The sequence below is a fragment of the Amblyomma americanum genome, chromosome 6 (genome assembly GCF_052857255.1).
Source record: "Amblyomma americanum isolate KBUSLIRL-KWMA chromosome 6, ASM5285725v1, whole genome shotgun sequence".
Lineage (NCBI taxonomy): Eukaryota > Metazoa > Arthropoda > Arachnida > Ixodida > Ixodidae > Amblyomma > Amblyomma americanum.
In genome coordinates, this window is record NC_135502.1 from 87,294,241 (window position 1) to 87,321,292 (window position 27,052).

The 27,052-nt window shown below is 48.3% G+C and overlaps 2 protein-coding genes across 2 annotated transcripts; both read left to right on the forward strand.

The window, feature by feature from the left end:
• Nucleotides 1-3,809: 3,809 nt before the first annotated feature.
• Nucleotides 3,810-6,504, forward strand: LOC144094818 (uncharacterized). Its single transcript, XM_077628707.1, has 3 exons — nt 3,810-4,239; nt 5,417-5,621; nt 6,369-6,504. The coding sequence occupies exons 1-3, from the start codon at nt 4,156-4,158 to the stop codon at nt 6,458-6,460; spliced, it is 381 nt and encodes a 126-aa protein (XP_077484833.1). The 5' UTR covers nt 3,810-4,155; the 3' UTR covers nt 6,461-6,504.
• A 14,855-nt stretch (nt 6,505-21,359) lies between these two features.
• LOC144095364 (uncharacterized) lies at nt 21,360-24,457 on the forward strand. Its single transcript, XM_077629124.1, has 7 exons — nt 21,360-21,435; nt 21,515-21,574; nt 21,633-21,713; nt 21,793-21,852; nt 22,069-22,448; nt 22,715-22,978; nt 24,353-24,457. Exons 5-7 carry the CDS (start codon nt 22,227-22,229, stop codon nt 24,455-24,457), a joined length of 591 nt encoding a protein of 196 aa, XP_077485250.1. The 5' UTR covers nt 21,360-21,435; nt 21,515-21,574; nt 21,633-21,713; nt 21,793-21,852; nt 22,069-22,226.
• The last annotated feature ends 2,595 nt before the right edge of the window (nt 24,458-27,052 follow it).

Below are 27,052 nucleotides of genomic sequence, written 5' to 3' on the forward strand. Positions count from 1 at the left end.
TCCACAAATTGCAAAAACCGATCATGGGGCAAGTCACTGAACAACTTCCTAGTGACACGTAAAATTTGCACATGGATTTTAACCTCATCATTTGCAGTGCTCGAGCATGAATTTCCCTTCAAAGAGACAATCCGTGAAATTCGTCCAAAGAAACCATTTCCCTGCACATATGAATTTTTTCTTCCATACTTGTCCAGGCAAGAAGTACAGAACCAGAACGCACCAATTACCATTTTTTTATACTCCGTATAAATTCCGCTCTGCACTCCTTTTCCCACAAGCAGCACAATTCCATTCTTAGTAACATTCTTCCACAAACCATAAACTTTGATTAGGGACTTGAATGCACTATCTATGCCATACTGTGCATTTTGCAATGAAGTTTCAGACCACAGTTTCGACAATGCCTGATGGATCGAAAACCTTTGCGCTATTTGAATGTTTGCCCACCGAGTTCCGCGAACAAATTTACCAAGAGTTCCATTCATTGATTCGAAGGGAAAAAGCGAATATCCCCACAGCGGTCCCCAGTTCCTCACGCTTTCGACAAGATGGAGTAAAAGGTGGGAGTTGTATGTCATATGTTCTCCCCCGTACAGCTCTTCAAATTCTATTAGGAATTTTATCATCTCTTTCTGAATGTTTTCGATTTGATCCATGGAAATTAATTGCCCTAGAAGATAGTGCATGATGCCTACAAATCGCATTCAGTGATTGTATTCTTTTGGAGGCATGTACTTTTTAAACTCAATCGGAGAATAAAACAGGAGCCAATTTTTCCACTCAGCTGCTTTCCAGTCTTTGATTTCGAATAGAGTTTTTGGAAGCCTTGAGATTTCCCATGTTGGGGTCAAAGAAAGCAGTAACGCGTTTACTTGATCAAGTTTCCGACGAAGCTTATAATGCTGACAACGGGGGGACTTCAGCCACATGAACATGGCTGCTCTTACAAAACCAGAGCAAACGGTGTGCATATAATCAACCACGAATCCAGTTGAAAACGAGAAAAAGGCCAGCAGGCTGAGCACACTTGGTCCCCGTATACCATGGCTGGGGCTTTGCTGCAACTTCGCTTTCTTGGCATGGTGCTCAAAAGACTGGGAAGTTCTGAGCTTAGGTGCTGACTTAAGTGCTGGATAAATACGACAATGCCCCTTTCCCTTTTTTATGACTGTTCCTGCCTCCTCACACTATGCACATCTGTGCATGCCATTGAACTGGCTCATATTCATTACGCTGCACCTTGCAACACTCTCGACAGTACACGGGCCCGGGTATACTTTTGTTTTTTGTACAGTGCCCTCCTTGTCATGCCAAGTCAGGCCATTTGATGACAAGTCATTAATGGCCACTAAGGGCAACATGAAGGAGTTCATTTGTAGGGAAGTTCATTCACCATGACAAGCAGGGGCCACATGCTAACTTTGGAGCTCTGATACAATGGCACCCCATCAGTGTTGAATGTTAATGTAATGTCGCCTTGTGCCAAGGGAAGTTTAAGGTAGTGCATGCTTTGAGTAATATCAGCGACATCATAGCTCAAAGCAGTGGGATGCCTTCGGAGATCTCGTGATGTTAGCAGCTCTCGAAGCTGGGTCTTCAAGTCCAAAACCAAAAAGAAAGACGACAGTTTTTTCAGTTCCGCAGTACTGTAATCTGTCTGGCAGTTCGGACAAGACACTTGTGCTGTCTCCACAAGTTCTCCCAGATACTCCGTACATGTATTGCAGAAATAATGTTCGGAGTACAATTTTTCTGCACCAGAAAAGTGCTGAAAGAAGGTATACTTGGAAGTTGGATACTCCGTTCCTTGAGACAAGTGTGCAGCAATCAGCTGTAACAAACTTTCTGTGGCATCCTTTGAACAGCCATGGCGCAAGGTGTGGGCCATGATCATGAGGTAGCTTTCTGCCCTAGTCACCTTCGCTCCAGGAAAGAGAACTTGATCCTACAAAGGAAAAGTGAAAGCATGATGCATATCAGAAAAAAACACAGCAACATCAATTGTCTCTACAAACATCTAGGCACAATTTTGTGTAATTAATTTTACCTATGTTGAGGAGAGGAAGCTGAGGGGCATTGTGCACGTGCTACTCACAAGTGCTTTTATCTAGGATTATGGGAGGAAGAACATTAAGCAGGAATTGTATAACCCCCTAACCCCAGATGAAAATGGAACTATTTTCAGCTGGAGTGGGTGGAAACGGTAATTTCATTTCCACTTGCTGGCTGGATGCAAGTGCAAATTTTCCAGCTTGAGCTAGCTGGCAACAGAAATCTATCAGCTAGAAGCAAAAAATACTCAGTATAGAAGGGCACGATTTCCGGTTTCATAAACCAGATGGAAATAGAAAAATGTTCATCTGACGCCTGTCTATTCATTATCTTTGTCTGCCTACTGTCTTTCATTGCACCGCAGCAGCGGTGGAGGCAGCTAGTGCCTGCAATTTGACCCCCCCCCCCCTTGTACATACCTTCCCGCTTCCTACATCCCCTCCTATATCCTGTTTCGCTTTTTCCCGCCGGCGGCCGCAGTTCAGGAGCCAGCCCTGGGTTTTTCGCAGCACAGAGTTAGGGTCCTTAGCTGCAACAGCAGACGCTATAAAAGACAAAAGGCACTTGCAGCCGGAAAATTGCTTACCAGTTCACTTTTCCAGTCGTCGGAAGGTTCCTGCTGGCTGCTCGAATGGTCGCAATCGCTGATAGAGTCAGCTTCTGATTCCATTTCGTCTGATGATGCTTCGCTGATAGTTTGCACTCGCTCGGATGGTTCAAAGTCCACCTCCTCGCACGCTGTGGTGTCGCCTTCGCTGCAGTCAGCGCTACCTGCCGTCCCGTCCACGACTGGCTTTGTCGAAGCAAGAGCAGTGTCTTCCGAGGAGGCTTCGCTGCCGACATCAGAGCCCTCTTCGTTGGAGCCAGGAGTGAAGGCTGAAGCAGATGGCCCGGCGACCGAATAGTTGTTTAAACAGATGATTAGAGCGTAACGGAACATCAGCGGAGGAGTCCCAAAGATACCTACTGTACTGTCTCTTCGGAGGCATCGCGAAGGTTCGAGTCGGCACACTTGCACGTAGCAAATGTCAACGCACAGCAGCAGATGCTCTTCGACACACCATTCACAAAACGGCGTGCGAAGGCCCACACACAGAAAGAAAAAAGAAACAGTCTACTACGTAGGTAAAATACACACCCTTTTAAGAGTCACAGCAGCAAATGAACTTTGACCACGGTCAACTCAAAAAACACTGCACGCGCCGCCAAATGCCACCCACGTGCTATCCCCTCAGTATTCCTATACAGTATTGTGCGTTTTTATCGCTGACACATTAAAAAATTTCCCCGCCTCAACCGCTGGCTCATTTGCGGTGAAACTGCACACAGAGCTTGCGTATTATGGTAACTTTTGTATCGTAGGAAGTTTGACAACGGTACTTAGTTCAGGCGGACATGATGCTCCACCAGCTCCGGCAGAAATCGTTCCTTCAACAGGCGCAGATAAGAGTCAGCAGTCACAGTGTCCTCAAAGAAGAACGGGCCGACCACTCCCTCTCGCCAAATTGCGCACCAGACAACAGTCCGTGGCGAGTTCACGGCCCTGGTGTGAGTGAAATGCGGGTTGTTTTTCGACCAGAAACGTGTGCACTGCCGGTTTACTTGGCCATCCAGGTGAAAAACAGCCTCGTCGCTGAACATCAAAAAATCGAGGCGTCCAGGATCTACTGCTCTGAGCGACAGAATGAGACCCGCTGGGCTTTGTCTGCTGGGCTTATGTGCTGGTGTACGCGCACCCTGTACGGACGCCATCCTTTAATGTAAAGTGCTCGGCGCACCGTCGATGGGGCTACGCCGAAAAGAAGCCCAGCACGGGTGCATGTCTTAAGAGAACAAGGAATTGGAACGTGAATTGACCAGAAGGCGAAGCTCGCACCGGTGATGATTATAAGCCCACAAGTTAGGAAGTCAGGTACTTCATGAGTAATGGAGGCCTGATTGTATAATGTGGAGAATTTTTGTTTTTAGTTTTCTCTGTGTGTAAATGTTCTTAATCATATGCTTTAAAACAGAAGCAAGGTAGCATTGTTACAAAGTATTCGCTTGTTTGCTCATTTGTAAAACATTATTTTCTTGCTCTATATATTAGATGCTGCAAGGATGGTCAAAAGGCTGCAACGCATGCTGGACAAGGAGGACAAGCAAGAACCGGTACAGGCCGCACCTGTAGTTCCATGCACAAAGGTATGTAGCTGAATACTTGGGTAACATTAGAAGTAGTTGAGCGAAGGTAGTTTGATATTCCGACTATATCGAGCTCTGCAGCTGTACTCATTCCCAATGTGGTGTTTTTGCGAAAACCAGGGATGTTTTCTTCTTTCAAGTGAGGGCAAAGGCTTCTTTGCACTGGCGCAGCCTTTGCAACGGTATGTACAGGTTAGGATGTCAGGAATGGTTGGCTTCATTACTTTATAAATTAGCTCGAAGCATACGCTTAGAGATGCACGTAGTACCTGCGCTACCTACTCAGATTTAGAAAAATATTAAAGCGCACTAAAGGGAAATATCAAACTACGCAAGACAAATAGATTACTCCAAGGAAACACGTAACATAGTTCCTTCGGTTCTCACAAAACTGATTTAGCTTATTAAACTTGTGTTTGTTAACAGTTATTCGGTTTTCAGGCGGAAACAAGATTAATTTGCGTGTGAAGGCTGAAACAGGCAACGGGGTCGTCGTGTGTTGATGCAGCTCAACGTGTGCCATGGCAGGCTGGGCAAATTCGCAAGGGTCCTATCTGCACTGCCTCCTCAGAGGCAGAAAAAAAAAATGATGGTCGCTTTAGCTCGGCTAAACGTTGAATATTGTTCACTAGCATTGTTTGTTCACGCTCAAAGCCGCAAGCACGCGGCTGTACAGGCAATTTAGCAGGGCTAATAAGCCAATTACGTATTAGATATGCTCGCACTGTGAAGCTATTGTTCTCACTTCACCTCCCACCCCCCCGCTCCATGCCTCCTGCACTCAGAAAGATTAATATATTGCGGGGAGTCCCCCCACCACCACTTGCACCATGGGGTAGACGCAACGATGTACCTCTGCCCCGGCAGGTGCGACCCGAGTTGGCAGAGGTTGAGAGGTTGCCAATCGCAGCCCAGCCCACGTGCTTGGCCAGCCCTGGTTGCAAGAGGCTACATGCACGCAGTGGCGAACTCTGGGGTGGTAGGCCAGAAGCACTACACTGAAAGTTAAAAGGGGCACTAAAGGGAAATATCAAACTATGCAAAACTGATAGATTGTTCCCAGGGAATATGTGAGATAGTTTCTTTGATTTTCACAAAACTGATCCAGCTAATTAAACTTTATTAGTTAACGGTGCTTCTGTTTTCAGGCTGAAACAATATCAGTTTGTGTGTGCAGGTCGACATAGGTGGCGGTGTCCTTGTCGAAGAAAGTATGCTCCAGCAACTAAATATGTGCCAAGGTGTACCAGGAAAATTGGCAAGGGCACTTTTGCGGCACGTCTTCCCACCTGAGGAACTGCAGGGGCGCTCCTTGTTTGGAGGGAAGACCTCAAAAGGGCAGAAAGATGGGCTCTACCCTGTCCGGCTCAGTGCAGTCATAAGTGAGTACCTGTGTTTCTGAAAAGTGATTGTTGTGATTCAGCACACCAAGATCGAAACAGGACTTCTTTTTTTCTACAAACTTTACTGGTGCCACTGAGAATAGAACGAGAAGTTCATATTTGCCCTGTGTTGATCACGTAATATGCTGCTTCAAGTTATATAATTTTGTTTGAGTTTTTGTTTTCTAATGGTTTCAGGGCTGCCTTAGCAGGGATTATGCGTTGGTGAAAAAAAAACAAATTTTTGTGTTGGCACAACCATTATTATTTAGCACGATGCTTGTTCACAACTCCCTCCTGGAACACACATAAGAATGAGCTGTTATATCAGCAAGCTTGCAGTTGGTCACAGAAAACTCAATCCCTGGCGGGAATCTGTTCAAACACTTACGATCTGTCCATTGCAGCATTGCCTTGCTCCTGCATGGCCTGCTGTTCTCACTGTTGTAGTAAAGTCTGTGATGCATTGCCAGCAGAGTTAATGCTGACATTTTAATTCATTGGTTTGAAGCAGTACTGCAAGTATAGTTCATGCACTCTTTGAGAGGTATGTGCAGTTGAAAAATAACTGCTTGAGGCATTTTTCCACCAACCTTATTCATGCAGTCGTTCACATTGGTAAGCAAATAACCCAGCTGTATTTTGCGGTCATAATTGTATTTTCTGCAGTATTTCTTGCAGTGCTTTACCGTGTTGCTTTGATTCTTGAACTGATGTGTATTTGTCTTCATTTGTCTGTTTTCGCAGGCTACGTCTGTGCCAAGCACCCTACAACAAATGTGGCATATATTAAAAACAGCCTGTCCGCGCTCCTGGCCAGGGATCTAAGGCCTGTCTAATCATAGTCTATTACCACCTGCAATAAAGGTAGCATCTGACCTCACACCACTTTGCTTGTTCTTCTCTAATATGTGCCTTATGCACATTAGTCGCCATCTACAGAAAACGGGGAGTTTTGTTGTTCCGAATGCAGGCACCGCAGTCAGTGGAAATGTTTTTTTCTTAGAAAGATAGATTTTTCTAAGAATAATCACTTCCTTCTACACACCCGCAACTGGCTCTTTAGTGCAAATCATTTGCAATTTTGCGAGAGCTACTCTTAGTCTAACAGTCGAGCATTAAGCGGTGGCCGGGAGAGACCAGTTGTACGCATGCGCCGTTACCATGGCAACCGGAGAGAAGCAGCAGGTGCGGCGTGCGCTTCACCTTCGCCGCTGCCGCACGCCCGCTCTACCGCAAGAGCCACGCGTAACGTCATGCAGATGAGCAGTTGTGTGCATGAGCCGATACCATGGTAACCAGAGAGACCCCACAGGTGCGCCGCGCGGCGCTTGCCCAGCACTGCGTATAAAAGGCGGGGGTGTAATGGGCGGCTGTATCGCAATGTTTGACACGAATGCAGAGAAGAGTCCAGCCGCTGCTAAGCGGCGGTATAGGGAAGAGAGTAACTCTTCCGATCCTGAGGTTGTCGCATGGCACTTGCAGAGCGTAACAAGGGGAAGGGAGCAGCGGAGACGCCCGAACAGAAGGAACGACTTGCCGAGCAGAGATGCCAGACTGCCGAGCGTACTAGACAGCGCATAGCCACCGAGATGGAGCCTATCTGCCTCTCATTGCTAAACATAGTGACCACAACAAGATCAGCTAGCGAAACGTATCTCTCGCCACGTATATCATGGCAAAGTCGAGCTAAGCCACTTGGTTGGTAACAACTTTATTTGAAAGACCTGCAGAGCTTTCGCCGACGGGGCCTTAGGTCTCCCATGTGGGGACGTCGAGACGTTGCCTCGCCGTCGCCTCACGGGCCTGCTGGACGGCCCAGAGTTGGTCACCGAGGCTGGGGCTGCGCAAGGCAGCGGCCCACCGCGGCGGGAGGGTTCCGGAGTTAGCACCGTCAGGGTTTTTGCTACAGTCCCAGAGCATGTGGGGTAAAGTTGCTATAGCAGTGTGACAGACCTTGCATATATTCGTCGGGTATGTTCCGGGGTACAGTGTGTTATTGTGCCGGGTTGGGGTACGTGAGCGTCTGCAGTTGTCTGAGGGCCACCGCGTGCGCCCTGTCCAGCTTGTCGTTGGGCGGAGGGAAGGTTCGGCGGGCCAGGCAGAGGGCATTGGTAATTTCGTTGTAGCTAGCCACCGCCATTTTTTTTTCAGCTGAGGCTAGGCCAGTTCAGGGATCAGGGTGGAGCACCGGCACGGCGAAGTCACGGGATGCGTTCCTATGCCAGCGGCGCAGCGAGAATGTTCAAGATCAAACGTGAGGCAACGGCGAAGTCGCTCCGACGAAAGTGGTAAAAGCTTTCGCTTTTAAAATTCGCTGCGGTTTAACTACTGCTGAACCTTGCTAGAGAGCAAAAGCTGTGCTGTATCGGGCAAGTAAACACGGCTTGGCGTCTATAACCTTGAGTGCGTTCTGCATACTGGATAGGCAGCGCGCCCAACTTGCGACCATGGCAGGCGGCAGTTAGTGGTTGATCGCGAGAGGCTGCAGTCACCCAGTGAACGCTGCGGCCTCTTCTACCGCCCTCTACCGTCGAATGGAGAGGTCAAGTGGTGCGCCACCATCCTGGACCAGTTAGGTAATGCCTATAGCCACGCATCACCTCTCACTAACTTGAAGGTCAACCGGCAACGCACGGCGAAATCGGCTTTACCTCGTGTAGGAAAGCTTTCGCTTCAAAAACGTGCTGTCGCACAATATTTCGTACGCAGCAGTGCTAAACCACCAGCAAATTTTCGAAACAGGTTAGAAGTGGTGGGGTTAGACAAACAATTTCGACATTTACATTAGAACAGGTTGAAAACGCCTGAAACTTTACCACTACGAACTCCTATTAAAAACAAAATATGACGTATTCAAATTTCCATCCTATCATCTCAAACGACTGTCGTTGTGCAGGTTCAGTTTGAAATATAGAAAAGCATCATGGAGGCAGTTTAGTACAGTTATAGCAGAAACTTATTTGGGATAGTGTACTGCACAAAACACAGCATGTCTTAAACCTAATCAGCTTGAAGCTGCAACAAAACTACAGCGGAAGCTGGCGCTCGGCTACTGATCCGGAGGACGCGGGTTCGATCCCGGCCGCGGCGGTCGAATTTCAATGGAGGCGAAATTCTAGAGGCCCGTGTACTGTGCGATCTCAGTGCACGTTAAAGAAACCCAGGTGGTCGAAATTTCCGGAGCCCTTCACTACGTCGTCTCTCATAGCCTGAGTGAGTTTGGGACGCTAAACTCCCATAAACCAAACCTTGTTCTGTCGGATTTCAATGCACGTTAAAGATCCCCAGGTGGTCAAAATTATTCCGGAGCCCTCCGCAACGGCACCTCCTTCCTTTCTTCTCTTAGCGCACCTTAAGGGAAGGGGTAAAAGAGAGAGTGAAAAAAGAAATGAAGAAAGAGGTGCCGTAGTTTGTCTCCGGAATAATTCTGACCACCTGGGAACCTCTAACTTGCCCTGGCGTCGTACAGTACACGGGAGCCTTTTGCGTTTCGCCTCCATCGAAACGCGGCCACTGCGGTCGGGTTCGAAAGCGGATACTCCGGCTCAGTAGACGAGCACCTTAACTACAGCACCTCTTTCTTCCTCCTTTCCGTCTAATCGTCACAAATTTGAATCAAGTGGCGGGATATTTTTTAAATGTAGTTTTCTCAGCAACATATGCGTCTTTTTTGCTGCCGTGTAAACATGAAAATACCGGGAAGGAGTGGTGGTGGTGGTAGTGGTTTTTTTATTAAAATAATCGTAAATAGGAATGAAAAGATTTTTGCTAGCCCGGCATCTGCCTTCGATACTGAAGCACCTGAGCTTGGGCAGCGGAAATAAAGGATAGCAGGCAGAATGGAGAAATGAAATGAGAGGTGAGGGGACAGGAAGAGAGGATAGGGGGAAAAGTTATATATACAAACTATTTACACAATAAGAAATGTGTCCAAGTTGTTCGCGTGATTAGTTCATTTTAGAGGAATCAAAACGCGCACAGCACTGTGTTGGCTACAACTGGAGTGGGGCGTCCAGGGAAGGAGTCACAGAATCGAATTTTACTTCGAACAAAAACTGAACTAAGTAGAGTCACAGAATTGAGTTTTACTTTGAACAAAAACTGAACTAAGTTGTCGTAATGCTCTTTTAAGATGTTCATTGGCTAGAGATAGGAATAAAGGTTACTGGAGCACAGCTTAGACAACTCTGGTTAGGCGATGAGATTAAATTAAGTCACTCAGGCCAGGAATTGCCGAGCATAATTAACGTTATGCACCCAAAATACAAATGTAGAGGTAAAGAGAAGTAATAGCAAAGAAACTAAAGTAACGTTAAAGTCAGGGGAGGGCACCTATCCAGACCATTTAGTGACCACAGATTCGAACCGTAGGAAACGAATTGCTACAAGAATAACAATGGTGCGACGTGCAATTGACCCGTGCATCTCGATCTCCCTGTCTTCTTGTCGAAACGTTGGCACGCACCGAGGCTGTCCCCTCTGTTGTTCAGTTTTTATGTTTCAAGAAACCACCTTACCTTCTCTCTACCATGGACTCCAATGGATTAGTAGTTGGTCGCTATCCTGTTCGAGCGGTGTCTTTAGTCCAGGACTCCTTAGGCTGTCGCTAACCTCCGCGCCCTGTCGATCAGCCGTTGCTTGTCTTGTGCTGCACAGAGCAGCCTACCAAGAGGAGAAAATGTGGTGGATGATGGGTGGTTGGTGCCCCGGTCTGCTGGGGCATTCCCATAGGAAGTGGAAGAGTGTGTGTGTAGGGTGCTGAATCCAGAATCGTCATAAGCAGCAGCCTGACTACGCCCACTGCAGGACAAAGGCCTGTGCCAGCTATGGCAACCTTTTCCCCGCAAACTTCTTAATCTCATCCGCCAACCTTACTTTCTCCCGCCCACTAAAACCTTTCTCTTTGTTTCCTGGTGGCTCTCACCCGCCGTACTCGCCTCGGAGGGGCGACGGTCTGTTGAGCCACTCGACTACGGTGATGGTTCTTAGCCCTCTCCCACCGTGCTCGTGAGAGGGTCCGGCTGTGCCTGCTGGCACCTTAAAGGCAAGCTGAGACTAGATGATTTACTTCGTTTATGGCATCTCGATCTCCATTTCCACCGAAACAAAGAACACGAGTCACACATGCCGGCGCCCTGGGGCGGGCCGCTGCGTCCCCCTCCTGCGTTTCCCCTCGCGCTTGCAGCTGGCCACCGGTCACTATCCAATGCACACTTCTGGCGGCCACCACATCACCGCGAAGTTGCCGAGTCACGTGGTCGGCCACACATGCATCGCCGAGCTGCGCGTGACTCCAGGAACTCGGGGTCGCCGCTACACACCCTTTACCGCCGCCGCTGGTCCGACGCGTCGTCGTCAGCGTGCGGTGCGTCACAGTGGCGCCCGTTACCGCTTAGTTGCAAGGCCGACTTGGCCGCAGGAAACCACTGTGGAATGTCTCCCGCGACTGATGCCATAACAGATGACGCAAGGCCCACGCGATGAGTCAGGCTTCGCGTTGCCACAGGGTCGTTCAGGGTGGCTTTGATAAGCGACGAAGCGTTCACGAGCGCAGCAACCCTGCTACGCTTGAGTTCTCTTGGTAATCAGTAAGTTAGCCTTAACGACCGTCGGCTATCTTGCCTTCTTATTACATGAATTGACCAAGCCCATTTCTTCTTTTTGATTTCTACTTCTATGTCATTAATTCGCGTTTATTCTCTGACCCATTCTGTCATCTTCCTGTCCCTTAACGTTGCACCTATTATTTTCCTTTCCGTACACACTGCGTTGTATTCAGTTTAAGTTGAACCCTTTTCATTTGCCTCCACGTTTCTCCCCTTAGGTGAATACCGCCAAGATACAGCTGTTATAAACTTGTCTCTAGAGGGATATTCGTAAACTGCCATTCATGATCTGAGAGAATCTACAAATGCGCTCCGTCCCATTCTTGTTCTTCGAGTTATTTCACTCTCGTGATCCGGATCAGCGGTCACTGTCTCTCCAAGGTAGACGTATTTCCTTACCACTTCCAGGGCCTCCCTACCAATCTAACTTCTGTTCCCTTCCGAGACTGTTGAACATTAGTTTGGCTTTCTGCATATTAATTTTAAGCCCGCGTTTCTGCTCTGCCTAAGTCATTCATCATGCTTTGCAGGATATTGTGCGGGAATCAATTAAGAGGCAATTACGGTGGAAATTGTGAGGCGCTCAATGTCCGCGCCCTATGGCTGTAATTTTCACTTAATAATAATAATAATTGGTTTTTTGGGGAAAGGAAATGGCGCATTATCTGTCTCATATATCGTTGGACACCTGAACCGCGCCGTAAGGGAAGGGATAAGAGAGGGAGTGAAAGGAGAAAGGAAGAATTAGGTGCCGTAGTGGAGGGCTCCGGAGTAATGTCGACCACCTGGGGATCTTTAACGTGCACTGACATCGCACAGCACACGGGCGACTTAGTGGAAACCACTTTTCTGGGGCTGATGTGTCAAATCAATTCGCCATAACAATCGCGTATCATGCCGTCGCATGTCAATCTTACTTCTCGAAGTCTCGATGAGTCCAGGACGAAAGTATATAGAGATTTAGCATACCGGAGAAGTACTTACGGAGGCGTGTGCCGGTTTTATGTTGGGGAACTCCTCATGCGCATTGGCTGAGTAGGACCACTGCTTGCGCAGTCCCCGTACGTAAAACCGTCTTTTCTATTGGCTGACAAGGAGCAGATCACCAAGGATGAAGGCAATACTAGATGCAGTGCAAACTCTTTCCTTCTTAAATAAGCGAGTAATTACACATTTGCATCGACCCAAGCACAGCCATACGGCTAAAACCTCAACAAAAATGAAGGCGCCGCATGGAAAAAGTTACAGACGGGGGTTTTCCCCAACCCAGTAGCACGCGCTAAGCAGATGGCATCCGGTAATCCATGACCCGAGGTGTAAACACTAAAGAAATTGCAGACACGATCCACATGATGTGGACATGACCTAGCTACAACGAGATAGTGTCCTGCGAGGATTTAATGGTCAGTCAGAAAGTAAAAGAACAAAAGAAAGTCATCCGTCAGGTCCTGGACACCGCCGAAACAAGGGATTCCAGACAAAGAATTCAAAGCGCTACAGACGGGACAAGGTGAAAAAGGAGACACAACACACCAGCGCTGGTGTGTTGTGTCTCCTTTTTTCACCTTGTCCCGTCTGTAGCGCTTTGAATTCTTTCTGTCATGAACCAACTGGCCCGGCTGACTCCCATCTTGTAAGGGATTCCAGCCTCATGAAAGGGGAGGAAGATGACGACGGTCAAGAGCCAAGTCTTCATCTCCCTCTGATTCCTCAATAAAGTTGTCATCATCTTACAGCTTTCTCAGAAACTCTGTAGTTACAGAAAAATTCATCCTGGTCCGGCGTTCGAGCCGAGGACCACCGCTTCACCAGAGCAGTCGCTCTACCAACTGAGCTAAACGGGACGGCAAGCTTATCGTACGGCGATAGCGAACTGATCAAAACCTCGAAGTGGGAACAGTGTTGTCAAAAAAATATCCTAGTTGATAACATCAGCCCTGCGTAACCTCAGCCCGATTGTGATCAGAGGATGATGGTACGTTATGGGCGTTTAATAAGGCGTCTCAATGTGCCCGCTCCCACGCCGGTGGGTTTAACCTACCAAAAACTGCGCACACACGGGCTATGAGGCAGCATACCGAAATGTAGAGCTCTGCGTTATTTACAACCACCTGGTCTTTCTTTACATGCAAAAGACCATTTTCTTTGGTATTTCATCCCAGAGAAGCAGCACAATGTCAAGTGCAGCACAAATTGTAATGCAGACATGATAAAAAAAGATCTCGAACTACATGCTCGCTTGGTAATTATCACAACTTGTGCAGGCCGGGAGGCCACTTTTGCACATATTGCACATAGGCCACTTTTGCACCCCTTCACTGTTTTCATCTTGCAGCCTGCCTGTGTTGTGCTGTGGGTAGAGCTACCTGTGCTCGCTGTTTGCGTGAAGATCGTGAATACATAGTGTGATGCTGGAGCAAGGCAGGAAATGTTTCTGATTTTTGTTTTAATCAAAAAGTGGCACCGAAGCATTTATAATAAGTGCGCACCACTAATTATTTTACTGCATACTGCGCCATTTCACAAAAGTGGTCGCATCACCACAGGCATTAGCAAAAGATTGCACTGCATAACATGGACAGTAAATTCCATGTCTTGTCAAGTGCAGCACAAATTGTCATGCAGGCATGATAAAAAAAGATCTCAAGACTCGCATGGTAATTATCACAGCTTGTGCAGGCAGGCACGTTACTTTTGCACATATGCGAACAAACATGGTACGCAACTAGTGCAAATGTTCAACATAGGCACTGACTGCATTTGAAAGTAAAAACAAAACTTGTTGGACGCTTCAGCTTCCCGTAGAACGCGACTGCGTTATCGGGCCGCCGCCGCTTCAGCAGCCACGTGTGGGGTGCCAGTTCCGCTGCTTATCGATAGCCGCCATTGGCCGTCGCCCGCGCACGTGGGGAGGGTATGCCAATTCTGCACGTTGACATAGCAGTTGCTCAAGGCCAGCACCAAGAGCGATGTGACGAAGAGAGAGAGAGAAAACTTTATTGGGAATATATATGGAGGAAGTATGAGAGGGCCCTGAAGGGACCCTCCCTTACAAACACTAGGTGGGCTCCTCGTTACAGGAGCCCATTGGCCTCCAGGGCTGCTCGGGCTAGGACGACTAGGGCCTTTTGGCTCGTTAGGTCGGAGCAGTGGAGCAGGGCTGCCTCCCAGTCCTCCGGGGCGGGGTTGGGTTTGGGGTCTAGGTTCGGGGTTGACTGGCATGCCCACACCATGTGGTAGATATCCGAGGACTTCTCCTCACAGTGTGGGCATTTTCCCGTGCAAGCGGGATCAAAGAATTTCAGAACTGCCGGGCACAGCAGAGTTTTGGTGAAGAGACGGAGGAGAATGTGTTCCTCCGTCTTAGTGAGGTCCTTGCATGGCTTGGGAAAGATTGAATGTACAGATTGGTAAAGTTGGGTTATTTCCTTAAAGGTAAAGACGGGCTTGGGATCGGGATCCGCTGCGGTAGGGTTAGAAGGCGTTGTTACCCGGAGAGTGAGCGCGCGGGCAGAGGCATCTGCCATTTCATTGCTTTCGAGTCCTAGATGAGCTGGAGCCCATACTATCGTTCGGGGAGCGGGGGCCCGGGGATAGTCACTGTTTTGAAGAATGCGGTAAGCTAGGAAATGAATGTATCCCTGTTCAATGTTTCTACAGGCCCCTCTCGAGTCAGTAATGATGACCCGCGAGTCCCGGTCGGCGGCGGCTAGCGCGATAGCGACCTCCTCCGCATGAGTTATGTTTTGAGCTCGGAACGTAAGTCCGTTCACCGTAGCTTTCTTGTGTACGACTGCGGCCGTGTACCACCCCCCACGGTGGGGGCCGGAGGCGTCCACGTAAAAGACTCCGTGTTTGTCACCGTAGTGGTAGGCTAGAGATTCCGCCCGCGCGAGGCGTCTGCCACTATGGTCTTCCTTTGACATTTTGGCCGGGAGAGGTCGCACGTTCAGGGCGAGTCTCCAAATCTCGGGGACACGTGCGCGCTCATCCACGAGTATTGTGTAATGGCGAATGTGCAGTCGGGCTAGTAGGCGGCGACCCGATGGCATTTTGCGAGAGCCTAGTGTATTGGTTCGTCAAGTGGGCTTCCCGAAGCTCGGCGAATGTGTTAACCATCCCCAGGCCCATGAGGCGTTGGTTAGACGCGTTTGCCGGGAGGTTCAGGGCACACTTGTACATTTTTCTGAGGACTACCTCGAGGGCATTTTCGTCAGATTTCCGAAGGTGAAGGTAGGGGGTCGAGTAGAGGACTCTACTGGTTACGAAGGCATGTGCCAGCCGCAAGGCGTCTTTGCATCGTAGCCCCCCGCGTTTGCTAGAGACCCGGCGGACCATTCGGCCTACCTGAGTTCCTACCTTGCGCAGTCTGGCTAGTGTTGTTTCAACTCGTCTATTTGTGTGGATGAAAACACCAAGTACTCTGATCTCGTCGTGTTCGGGTATGGGGCCGTTAGGCAGGGATAGTTCCAGTTTGGTATAGCACTTTGGTGATGGGCGAATGTGCACAAATTCAGACTTAGCCGGGGAGCACTGAAGGCCGCAATGGCGAGCGTAGGCATCTACGATCGCCGCCGCTTGCTGCAGGTGGGTTTCTATGTCACCGACTGTGCCGTGTTTGGCCCAGATGGTTATGTGGTCAGCATACAGCGCATGGTGAATGCCTTCGACTTTCGCCAGCTGGGCCGGGAGATTCATCATGGCGAGATTGAAAAGGAGCGGAGAAAGAACCGCGCCCTGCGGGGTTCCTCGCGTTCCTAGCTGGTAAGGGCCGTGTTCTTCGTCTTGTATCCTTATGATGGATTGTCGCTCAGATAGGAATTGTTTGACGTACTGAAAGGTTCTGCGACCGTAGTTGGTCTGGGAAAGATGTTGTAAGATGCTTTCGTGTTTGACATTGTCGAAGGCGCCCTTTAAGTCTAAGGCGAGTACTACCTTGTCGCTTAGGGGGTATTCGACGGGGTTGAGAATTTCTCGATCGAGTTGTAGCAGAATGTCCTGCGCGGATCGGTGCGGACGAAAACCGTACATGGTGTCAGCGAATGCGTTATGGTCTTCCAAAAACTCGGACAGTCTATCTCGCACCATCGTTTCCATAAGCTTTCCCGCACAAGAAGTTTCACGGTAATTTTGTCCCTTCCCGGCGCCGTTCCTCGCTTCATTTTACCCAGTGCCGCCTTCAGGTCGTACAGTTGGAACGGTCGATCCAACTCCGCGTTCTCGGATCCTGCATAAGAGTACGCGGGCCCTTGGGGGTCCTGTTGAGTGCAAAGGCATTGATCTCCATCGAAGCTGTGGATAGCCCGTTGGAGATGCTTTAGCGTCTCTGCACGAGTCTGTGTTGGGTCGATTAGGGCGCGAAAAAGACGCCACGTACTTCGGTTTGACATTTGCCTAGCTGCCGTGTTACAGCGATCTACCCAGTTCGAGTCGGCGAGTTGGGCCGCGTACTCTGCCGCTCGCTGGGTGAGCTCGGTGATCCGGGCTTTAAGTTTCCTGTTGTGTTTCTGTCGGCGCCATCTGCGGACCAGGCTATGCCGCGCCTCCCAGAGATGCAGGAGGTGGTTATCCAACTCCGGCGTGGCCTCCGAGAGTTGAATTTCTGTGTCGAACGAAGGTGTGTAACCACTTCCTGAGTCCACGCGTGGTATCCTCGTTCGCGAATGGGGGTCGGGTTTTGTGTAAGATTGCCGGAACTCATTCCAGTCGGGGAGGCGGGCTTGCGCGTGGGGTCTTGCCAACGGTTTAGTCCTAACGGTGATTTGGATGAAGCAGTGGTTGCTGCCGAGGGTTTCCTCGGTGTTTGTCCACTCAGCATGTCTGATGTTCTCGGTGAAGGTAAGATCCGGACACGGGTCACGGAGTTACCCACTCGCGTTGGGTATGCAGGGTCTGTGTGGAGAGTTAGGCCCAGCGTGGACGCGAGGTCCGCCAGCTTGCGTCCTCGCTTCTCTTCGCGCACGTATCCCCAAAGCTAGCTGGGGCGTTTAAGTCGCCCAGGATTACTAGGGGGCCCCTGCCTGCTGTTTTTAGGGCACGACTAAAGAGCGTCGCGAAAGTGGCATTTTTGAGCTTTGGGGGCAGTAAACGTTGAGTATGTGGAGTGGTGCGTTTTTTTCCTGAACGGAAGGAGGGTCACCATCACGTGCGAGAAATCGGTTTGGAGGTCGAGGTCGACTAAATTGGCCGTGTAACTTTTATGCACGCAGATGCAGGAAGAGGGGTCCTGCTGGAAGGTGATATAATTTGTAAGAGTGGCGCCACTCCCTGGCTCCTGGAGGGCAACCACTGCCGGGAGAGAATCGAGGGTTGATAGGAAAAGTCTGAGGTCCGCCCGCTTAGCACGGGAGCGTCCGGAACCCGCGGCAGTTCCATTGGGCAATTTGGACAGGGGAGACCGAATTGGGTTTGGGGGGTTGTTTAGTCTTAGGGTTGTTGCAAGCCATGATTGTTGTTTATGTTAGCGAAAGGACGTAACTGCGGATGGCGTAGAGGTAGAACATCCGCCTCGCGTGCAAGAGGACCGGGGTTCAAATCCTGGTGCCGCGCAATTCTCCACCGGGTTAAAAAAAAAAAAATCCGCGTGTCGATGGAATTGCATAACCAGGCCTGGAGTGCGGCCTTATCTCGGTGACCAGAACCGACAACGCACTCTCTCACCAGAGCAGGATTTGGCCACCCTGGTGTAGTACTTGGCCACAACCTTCTATGATCAAACCAATTAAGGACGTAACGGTGCTATCCCGGGGCCAGTGCTGTCGGAGGTTTGAGTGTCCTCCGAGCCGGTGAGCGAACAGCTATCGTCCTCGTCCTCTGAAATAATGGTTTTGGTAGTAGTTTTGCGGCGTTTATTCGAGGCGATTTGTCGAGTAATCATCCCGGGGACCGTCTGGGCAAACTGGGTGATTTGCTGGGAGATCATCTCGGGCATTTGAGCAAATTGTTGGGTAACTTGCTCTTGAAAAGTGGAGCAGGCTTGGACGAGCTTTGAAATTTGGTTCTCGATAGCGGTGAATCGTGCCTCGAAACGTGCTTCGATGGCGGTAAATCGTGCCTCGAAACGTGCTTCGAGACGGGCCTCGATTGAGGTTTCTGCTTTTTGGGTCGCCTTAGGCTCCGCGGGCTCACTCTCCATAACCTCGACCGCAGGGGGAACTGAGGGAAGAGGAGGGGGAGTCTGATTCATTTTGGACTCTAGTTCGGTGATTTTCTTTAACAGTAGCGCATTTTGGTTCAGCAGCTTCTCATTTTGGGCCCTGAGTGCTGCCATTTCTTGGTTTTGCCCGACACTTTGTGTCTTAAGGAGGGGAGTGGAAGGAGAGAGGGAGGGAGAAGCAGCCCCGCTCGAAATGCTCACTTGGTGTCCGTTTTTGACGACGTTGGCCCAGGCCCTGGGGGCTCCGTCTTGCGTCTGCGTTGTTTGCCGTTTCTTCTCCGAGCCGTTGTGTGGTTCAGGTGGCCCCTCCGGTGGTTGTTTCCCATCGGTGGTGAGTTGCGGCTGTTTCTTGGTATTGGAGGTTCCCTGGCTGGCCTCTTCACCTCCTCCTCCGGGAGGGCCCGAGGTGGCGTCTTTCCTCTTGGGCGCCGTCTTGTTGCTCTTTGCCCCCATGAGGGCAGCCGTTTTTGGTGTGCGGTATTTTGCCGCACATTCGCGAGAGTTGGTGACGTGGGCGCCACCGCACACGGAGCATCGCGGATTGCATTCATGAGGGGCCCGCACCCCCTCCACTAATGGGACTGGGGTTCCACAGGTTCCGCAGATGTCCGGTCGCAGGTTTGGACACGTGTCCGATCGATGCCCAACGATTCCACACTTGTCGCAGGCAGGGATGGTCTTATAATAGTTTCGCACAGGTGTAAGGACGCTTTCGTAGTGCACGTATCGGGGCTTCTCCTTCCCTTCGAAAGTGATGCGTGCTTTGTTTGACTTGCCGAATTTTCGGATTTCTTTGATAGTACCGGTGCGCCATTGTACCTTATGTTGGAGGGTTTCGGAGGTGTCCTCGTTGAGGACCGTGATTACTACGTGGCAGATGTCTTCGGAGTCCTGTTTTAGGTACCCGTAAAGTGGGACTGATCCATTGCTGGTTTCTAATACAAACTCCCCGATGAGTCGGCTCGCCGCCTTGACATTCGAGGTGTACACGACAATGATGTTTTGGTCTTTCGAGGGTATGATGGTGCTGGCTTGGGCTAAAGCCCCTTGATAATAAGAAAGTACCGCCATTCATTGAACTTTGCCGCCGCCGCGCGACCTCCTCGCCCCTTTCGCCCCCATTCCCTGAGGGCCGGCTCTCCGCCCGATTTCCTGCGCGACGATTGGTCTCCCTGCCGTCGCCCTTGGAAACGCGCGGGTCCGGCGTTTTGCTTGTTTTTGTCTTTTTCTTTCGCGCCATTTTTCTGCTAGGCTCGGCGAGCGAATATTACGCGCTGTGCTTTTCTTGCAACGTGCAAACGCTATGCCGTGCTGTTGTGCGTACAGCTGCAGCAAGCGGCCTGAGGATGGTTATGCGGTGTTCATGATACCTCAAGGCAAGCGTGACGGCTTGCGCAAGAAGCAGTGGCTTCACAATATTGGCCGAAAGAACTTTATTCCTACAAAGAACAGCGTTGTTTGCGAGGTAAGGCGCCTTTCTCACTGTCCGTACTAACGGGTCACCTGACGCTGCGTTTTCTATTCTCCCTGCTTGCTCCTTCATATTTTTGCTGCGGCAACTTGTAGAGGTTGTCCTCTGCAGCATGCTTAATATTCTGCGAGGCTCCATCATTTTATACGCTGTAGACTTCTGTACAGTCAGAAGTACGGCACTATAGTCTGCTTTCTGCTGTCAATGATATGCGGGAAGGTACAGCATCTCGATTGCATTTGTCGCGATTTTGCTAGGATTCCTCGCCTCCTTTACTAAAAATCGAAATTGTGGCTTGTAGAAGAGCTAGTCTTTCCAGCTTATACTAGTGTTCGTCGGTTACTTAAGAACAATGAATGCTGGCCCTGAAAAAACTCATTGGCAAGTAAACCCGCGGTATTGCGGGTAATGAGCGCTAGATAGTTCGTACATTTTTATTTTCTATTCTTGAATGTGTCTTGCCATGCCTCTACGCATGAGGGGGTTAACACGTTTGGCTTGGTTTTATCAGGGATACGGCCAATGTGCAAGGGGTGTTCACATGGTCACACACGCTTCACCTTGATTGTGACGACTAGGCGCTGGCCGAGAACCTTCGCTTTGAAAGCTGGAGCTCTAAAAGCGCTATTCCGCGTTTTCTTTTTCTGCGGGAAAACTTTTCCAGTCGATGTAAAATCAGACGGAATCATTGCATTAATTTGCTGTATTTACGAAACTTAAACACTCAATAATGATTATGGTTATGACGCAAAAACAGGGGAACATTTTGCGAGCAACAATTCTTAGCACTGTAGCATATTACTTATATCAATTGTATGAAAGAAGATTTTTTTTCCATCTTGTCTGAGTGGTTAACTCATCGCCCTATGTTCTAGCTACATTTCACTGAAGACCAGTTTGAGCCACGAATATTACACGAACTTGGGAAAAAAAAAGCTGAGGCCCAACGCAGTTCCGACAATTTTCTCTCACCGACCTCTCCCGAAGCAAAGGAAGCCTCCTCGACAGAGACATGAACCTCCCGATGACAGTAGTAAGTTATTTCTGTGGCTTGCTGTTTTCCGACCTCCATTTATGAGAAAACAAGAAAGTATAAAAAATTAAATTAAATGTATAGATGACTCGTCAGATGTTATGAGATAATAGAGATAAGACTGACAACGTAACTCAACGAAAATTAAGGTGTATCAGTAAGTCACGTGACGGCATCAGATTATATAGTGATGATTATGAATAGTGATAGCTAATGATGGTGACAGTTACGGATGTTAATAGTAAATGATAATAATAGGCCCGGAGAATGAGGTGATAGTGTTCGTTACAGATAGTGACAGTTATGATAGATCACTTGACGGCATTACGGTAGATAGTGATATATACGGATAGCGATAGTTAATGATGTGGCAGTTACGCTTTCGCATTTCCGCGCGTTGAAGACTTCAGTGCACCCTGTAATTTTTTTTATTGTCGCGTTCAATGAAATTACTCATTACACAGCGCATGAGGTCACCGCGTGCTTGCCCCAGCACTGCAGTGCGTCTGCAATAGGGCCCGCCACTTCTCCCACTTTACCCTCCTGTATGCTGCTGTCTCTTTAAGCACACACGAAGTCAGTGAGTGGCCGCGTACTCATACAGCTATTTAATTTCTCCATCAGCACCATCTCAAGACTGCCGTGACGAACCTGGTGCGAGCCACGAACCAGCTTTGATCAATGGTAAATTACACATTTTATTTAGTTGTTGAATTTAATGACATTGCGATCTTTTACACAGCGCATGAGGCCACCGCGTGCTTGCCCCAGCACTGCAGTGCGTCGGCAATAGGGCCCGCCACTTCTCCCACTTTACCCTCCTGTAAGCTGCTGTCTCTTTAAGCACACACGAAGTCAGTGAGTGGCCGCGTACTCATACAGCTATTTAATTTCTCCATCAGCACCATCTCAAGACTGCCCTGGCGAACCTGTTCCTAGCCCCGAAGCGGTTTTTCCCAATGGTAAATGACCCCTTTTATGCATTATGTTGCGGTAGCCAACGATACAGTGCTCTTTAACGCAGTTTCTGCTGCCACCAGACCTTTCTTTCATACTTAGTCAGAGAAAGGGAGCTTTCCGCGTCTGTTTGTAAACCCTGCACGCGATGTTTCTTGTTCTTCAGCGTACGCTTGACCTATAGACGTACATTGCAGATACTAAAATTTTTCTTTTTACAGCATCGCACCAGGCCCTCTTGGAACGCATAGCAGAATTGGAGCGCAATCAAGGGGAGTCAAATAGGAGATTGCAAGCTGCAAGAAAAAGATACTTGAAGAGCGAGGCGCAAAGGGAACAGCTGAAGAAAAAGCTCAAACATCTTTTCAACGACGATCAGATGTCGTCACTGGAGCGGCTGTCAAATCAGGGATCGCGGTGGGAAGCTGACACACTTGTGAAGTCACTGAGGCTGCGGCTGGCATGTGGGACGCGGGGCTACAGTGTCCTAAGAGAATATGGTTACCCTTTGCCCTCAGAACGCACCCTGCAAAGGCACATCGAACATGCAAAGTTTCGACCCGGACTTCTTACTGATATTTTGGAACCCCTCAAGATCAAGGTAAATAGTTACCATACACCAAGCCTGTTGTACTGTGAGCTTGCCTGGTATCAGGTCGCTTTGGCTGGTTGATTTTGACAGTTTTACCTTTCTTTTCATTGTTACGAAACTAATATGTTGAACAGTTATACCTATATGTTTGGCTGCGTTTCTGCTTTTTTTTAGTGGTGTCTCCAGCGCGTCTTAAGTTTGTATGTTTACTTGATACATTAATACAATCGTGAGCTTACTTTCAGTCATTCCTAACAGCTGTTTGCATTCTACAGGTGAATCTCATGAAGCCGGAGGAACGCCACGCCATTTTGATGGTAGACGAGATGCAGATCACGTCGGGTCTCGTATATGATCATTCATGCTGTGAAGTCTTGGGCGCACCCACACTGCCTTTGTCCGATGGTTCGCTTCCTGATGACTGCTTAGCCACGCACGCTTTGGTATTTATGCTGGAAGGTCTTTCCACCAGATGGAAGCAAACCATCGGATATCAACTGACCGGCAACTCTATCCATACTGCCAGCTTTAAAGCTCATGTAGTTGACCCAATTACCGCCTGCGAGTCTATCGGGATCAATATTCATGTTGTTTCTGACATGGGCAGTGCGAATCAGGCACTTTGGAAGTTATTTGGAATCACCGTCGGAAAGCAGAGCAGGCCGCGAACCAGTTGCCCTCACCCCTGTGATCCACAGAGAAAGCTTTGGTTTATGGCCGACGTACCACACTTGTTGAAAAATCTAAGAAATCATTTGACAAAAGGCCATCTCATTTACCTTCCCAACGAAATTGTGAAGAAACACGATTTGCCGACAAACTGCGTGAACGTCGAGTTTATAAAGGCCCTTGTGAGGCATGACGAAAAGGATGACATAAAGCTCGCGCCGCACTTGAACGCGACTGTTCTTGACCCAAATCATTATGATAAAATGAAAGTAGGCCCGGCTTTTTCACTTTTTCATAACGACACGGCTTCTGGTTTGCGTCTGCTTGAGGAAAAGGGAAAAATTCCCAGAAATGCGCGTACTACCGCGTGGTTCATTGAAACAATATTTAGGTGGTTTCGCCTGATGACCTCACGAACGACAAACCTCGCTTTCAGCCATGCGGTTGAGGAGGCTTATCAACACAGTGTATCATTTTTGCACGCGACAGCCGAAATGTTCTCTAAAATTGTTATTGGCAACCAAAGCAAAGCAGTTTGGAAGCCTGTACAGACAGGAATCATTTTAGCCACAAGAACGTCTCTGGAAGTCCAAGATGCTCTTCTCAGCCAGTACAACTTTCAGTACGTCTTCCTAAGCAGATTAAGCCAAGATGGTCTCGAAAATTTGTTTTCCACCCTGCGTGCGAAAAATCCTGTCCCGCGACTGTATGAATTTAAATGCAACCTGAGGAGCGCAACTCTAGCGCAGTTCCTCAAGCCCAGCAAGCATGGTGGCTATTCTGAAGAGGAGGGCTATTTGTTGATAAATTTGCTGGACACAAGTGAGGACAAACTCACGACAAGCAACATTCAAGCCCCAGAAGACCTTGTAGACTTAAGTCCTGAAGTAGAGGAATCGATTGCCTACCTCGCGGGTTACGTTGTCTCCAGGCTGACAAAGCGGATGCAGTGTGAAGATTGCCACAAATCATTGGTTCATAATGGCACAACTGCCAAGTTGATAGAATTCAAAAATTTTTCTGAGCACCATCAGTCTCTGACTACTCCGTCTCAAGGCGTCATTGAGGTCATCAAAGTTGCTGAAAACTTCGTCCGCAACAATAAAGAAGCGCTGATACATTCTGTAAATGTGGCCGAGGTGCAGCAAAGCGTTACTCGAAGCATTTCAGGGCAAACATGCTTTCCTTCTTGTCACAACGTGATTCCTAATATTGTTGAGATATTCTGCAATCTGCGAATGCAGATTCTTGTCAAAACCGAAGCGTCAAAAATATTTTCTGCTGCTGAAAGTGCGAAATGCGCCAGCAAGAGTGTTGGCATGCGTGCCGCAGTGTCCACCATCAAGTGAGGTGGCAGTAAGCGCTTCCGCAAGACGTAAATGGGGTGCAACTGCCTCTGTAAAGTTGTGTACGTAATCTGAGCCTTAGGAGGTGACTTAAAATTCAAACGCCACAGTCGGTACCCACTGATATTGATTAAGGCAGCTTTTTGCGTGTTGTATGAAGCCAAGCTTACCAATATTCACTGCAGATATATTGCTTTTTTCTAAGTATCACTTGCGCATTTTATCTGCTACAGTCAGATACAGCTCAATAAAGAAACTAGAAGGGGACCCTTCAGCAAATAACATCGACCAATTTTTATGACGGCGCGGTTAATCCTATTTCACACAGAAACCTACCAGCCATATGCGATGTCACATTAGGGGATTAACCAAGACGTCGTAATAAATGGTTCACGCCGTTGGTTGGAACGCACCCTTCGAAGGTTTGCTGCTTCGTTTTTAGATTATTTCGCATGCGAGGCCAGGACGGAACGAATCACCAAAGCATCCACGCATTGAATCATCTTCTCTGCTGATAGCGACTGGACTCAAAACGTGCTAGTTCTTGTACCTGCAGCGTCGCCTTTGTAAAAAAAATTCCGCAATTTTTAACAGACAAGCTCAAGATCCCATTGTCCGTCAACTCTCAGTTGCATGAAACTACTGTATACCTGTACAAACTGACGTTGATTTGAGCTATGACATACATCACTGTTGTAGTTCCATGAGCATGTTTTTCTCATCTGTCATCAATGCAACATAGTACATTTCTGCGCTAGCGTAGATGCTGAATATTATGTGATACTCCCGTCTGTTACGTGTATCTTGTGAATCAAAGTTCTTGTGCCCGCACGAAATTAATCATCCTGCTGCCCATACTCTCATTTTCTTTAATAATACATTTTTTTTTGTGGTGCCTAATCAACATACCAGCTTTATATCCCCTACTACATACTGGAACGAAATTTTGGGGTCAAGAACAATATTACATTATCGAGAGGCGTTTATCGTGCCTAGAGAAATAGAATGCATTCTCTCATAGGTAAATTATTAACCTTCCTTGACACTAGTTTCTAATAATGTTCAATGAATTGCGGTCGATGGATGGTTGTCCTTGATCGCATTGAAAGTGCGCAACTGTTTTATTCAGTGAACAGACTAGAGTGCAAAAACCAATTTCACACTGATGAGACAAAGGTATGGACGGAAGATGCACTCATGACTAATTTATTGTAAGCTTGTGCGCGCTAAATAAGGCCTACTGCACGCAAGTATGCACAAGCAAAGAAAAACATTTCGAAGCAGTTCATATTCAGCCTAGTTATAGTGTTAGCTGTGTTGTTGTGAAGTTTATCTTTAAATTTGGCTAGCTAGCATAATGCATTACACTTGCCCTTATTTTCCATCTATAGTGGAATGTTTGGATGTAAGTGCAGTTAAATAATTAGCAACAATTCAGGTCGATAACTTGAGCAGCTCATTTGCATTCAACCTAAGCTTTCGAAACGTATATGACTCGATGCTACAAAGCGAAGGGTGGTTTTGATTGCATATAGCTCATTAACGCTAATTAATAGGGATCGCTAACTGACTTAGAGCATCTGCATTCATTCTAAGCTTTTCAACGTATATGACTTGATCATATAGCTCAAAGTTTGGTTTTATACAAAATTAACTAATTAACGCAGATTAATGCAGATCGCTAACCAGCACAATGCTATTACACTTGCCCTAAGATTTTTAACGGTATATGACTCGATGCTGCAGCGCAAAATTGGGTTTTAATTGCAATTTACTAAATATCAATTAATTTCGCCCGGTTATTCGTCAAAAGAATTGTATACTTAACCAATGATCCAAACTAACGGTTGATCACGTGACATATACTATGCTTAGACAGATAGCTTGACAGTAGCGAAATAGACCAAATCCCGCTTTGACCTTCTCTGATCTTGAAGTTCAAAACACCATCCTGGGTCGTTTTCCTGGGTCGTTACCGCGGTTACAGTGTTCACGCTCTAAAAAAACAAGCCCTGACAAAGTCAGAGGCAGTACTAGATCAGGTGCACAAAGCAAAACACCTTATCATGTGACTTAAAAAGTGTCTGCAGTAGAGAACTCGCCTGAAAGCTTTGCTTACATCAGTATTCACCAATCAAACAGTTCTAAGAAACCAATCTCTTCATGAACGTTACTTTAGGCATTTTCAATGCTTTTCTGGCAATTTTTCAAATATTTTGTGCACTCCTGGAGCGCAGACCTGGCCCAAAAACACGCGCTTCACTCACTGCTGCGGCCGGCCAGCGGGCGCCAGGGAGAAAAAGCGTGCCGTGCGCAGAGCTCGCAGCCGCCGCGCGAGGAGAATCGAGGAGGAAAGCGCGACGAGGAGGAGAGTGTCGCTACTTTCAAATTATCAAGGGGCTTTACGTCGTTCGGACCTTTGGCGCCATCTGGGGAGTAGCTGCTGAAATGCGGCAGGATTACTCCCGCAGTCAGCTGCTCGCGCTGCGTGTTTGACACCCAGTGATTGCGGCAAACAACGTGCCGATATTAATTTTAGCCGGGTTTCGGGAGCTACACGACCTTGGCAGCTTTTTTCGTGGAAAGAATTTGCAGAAA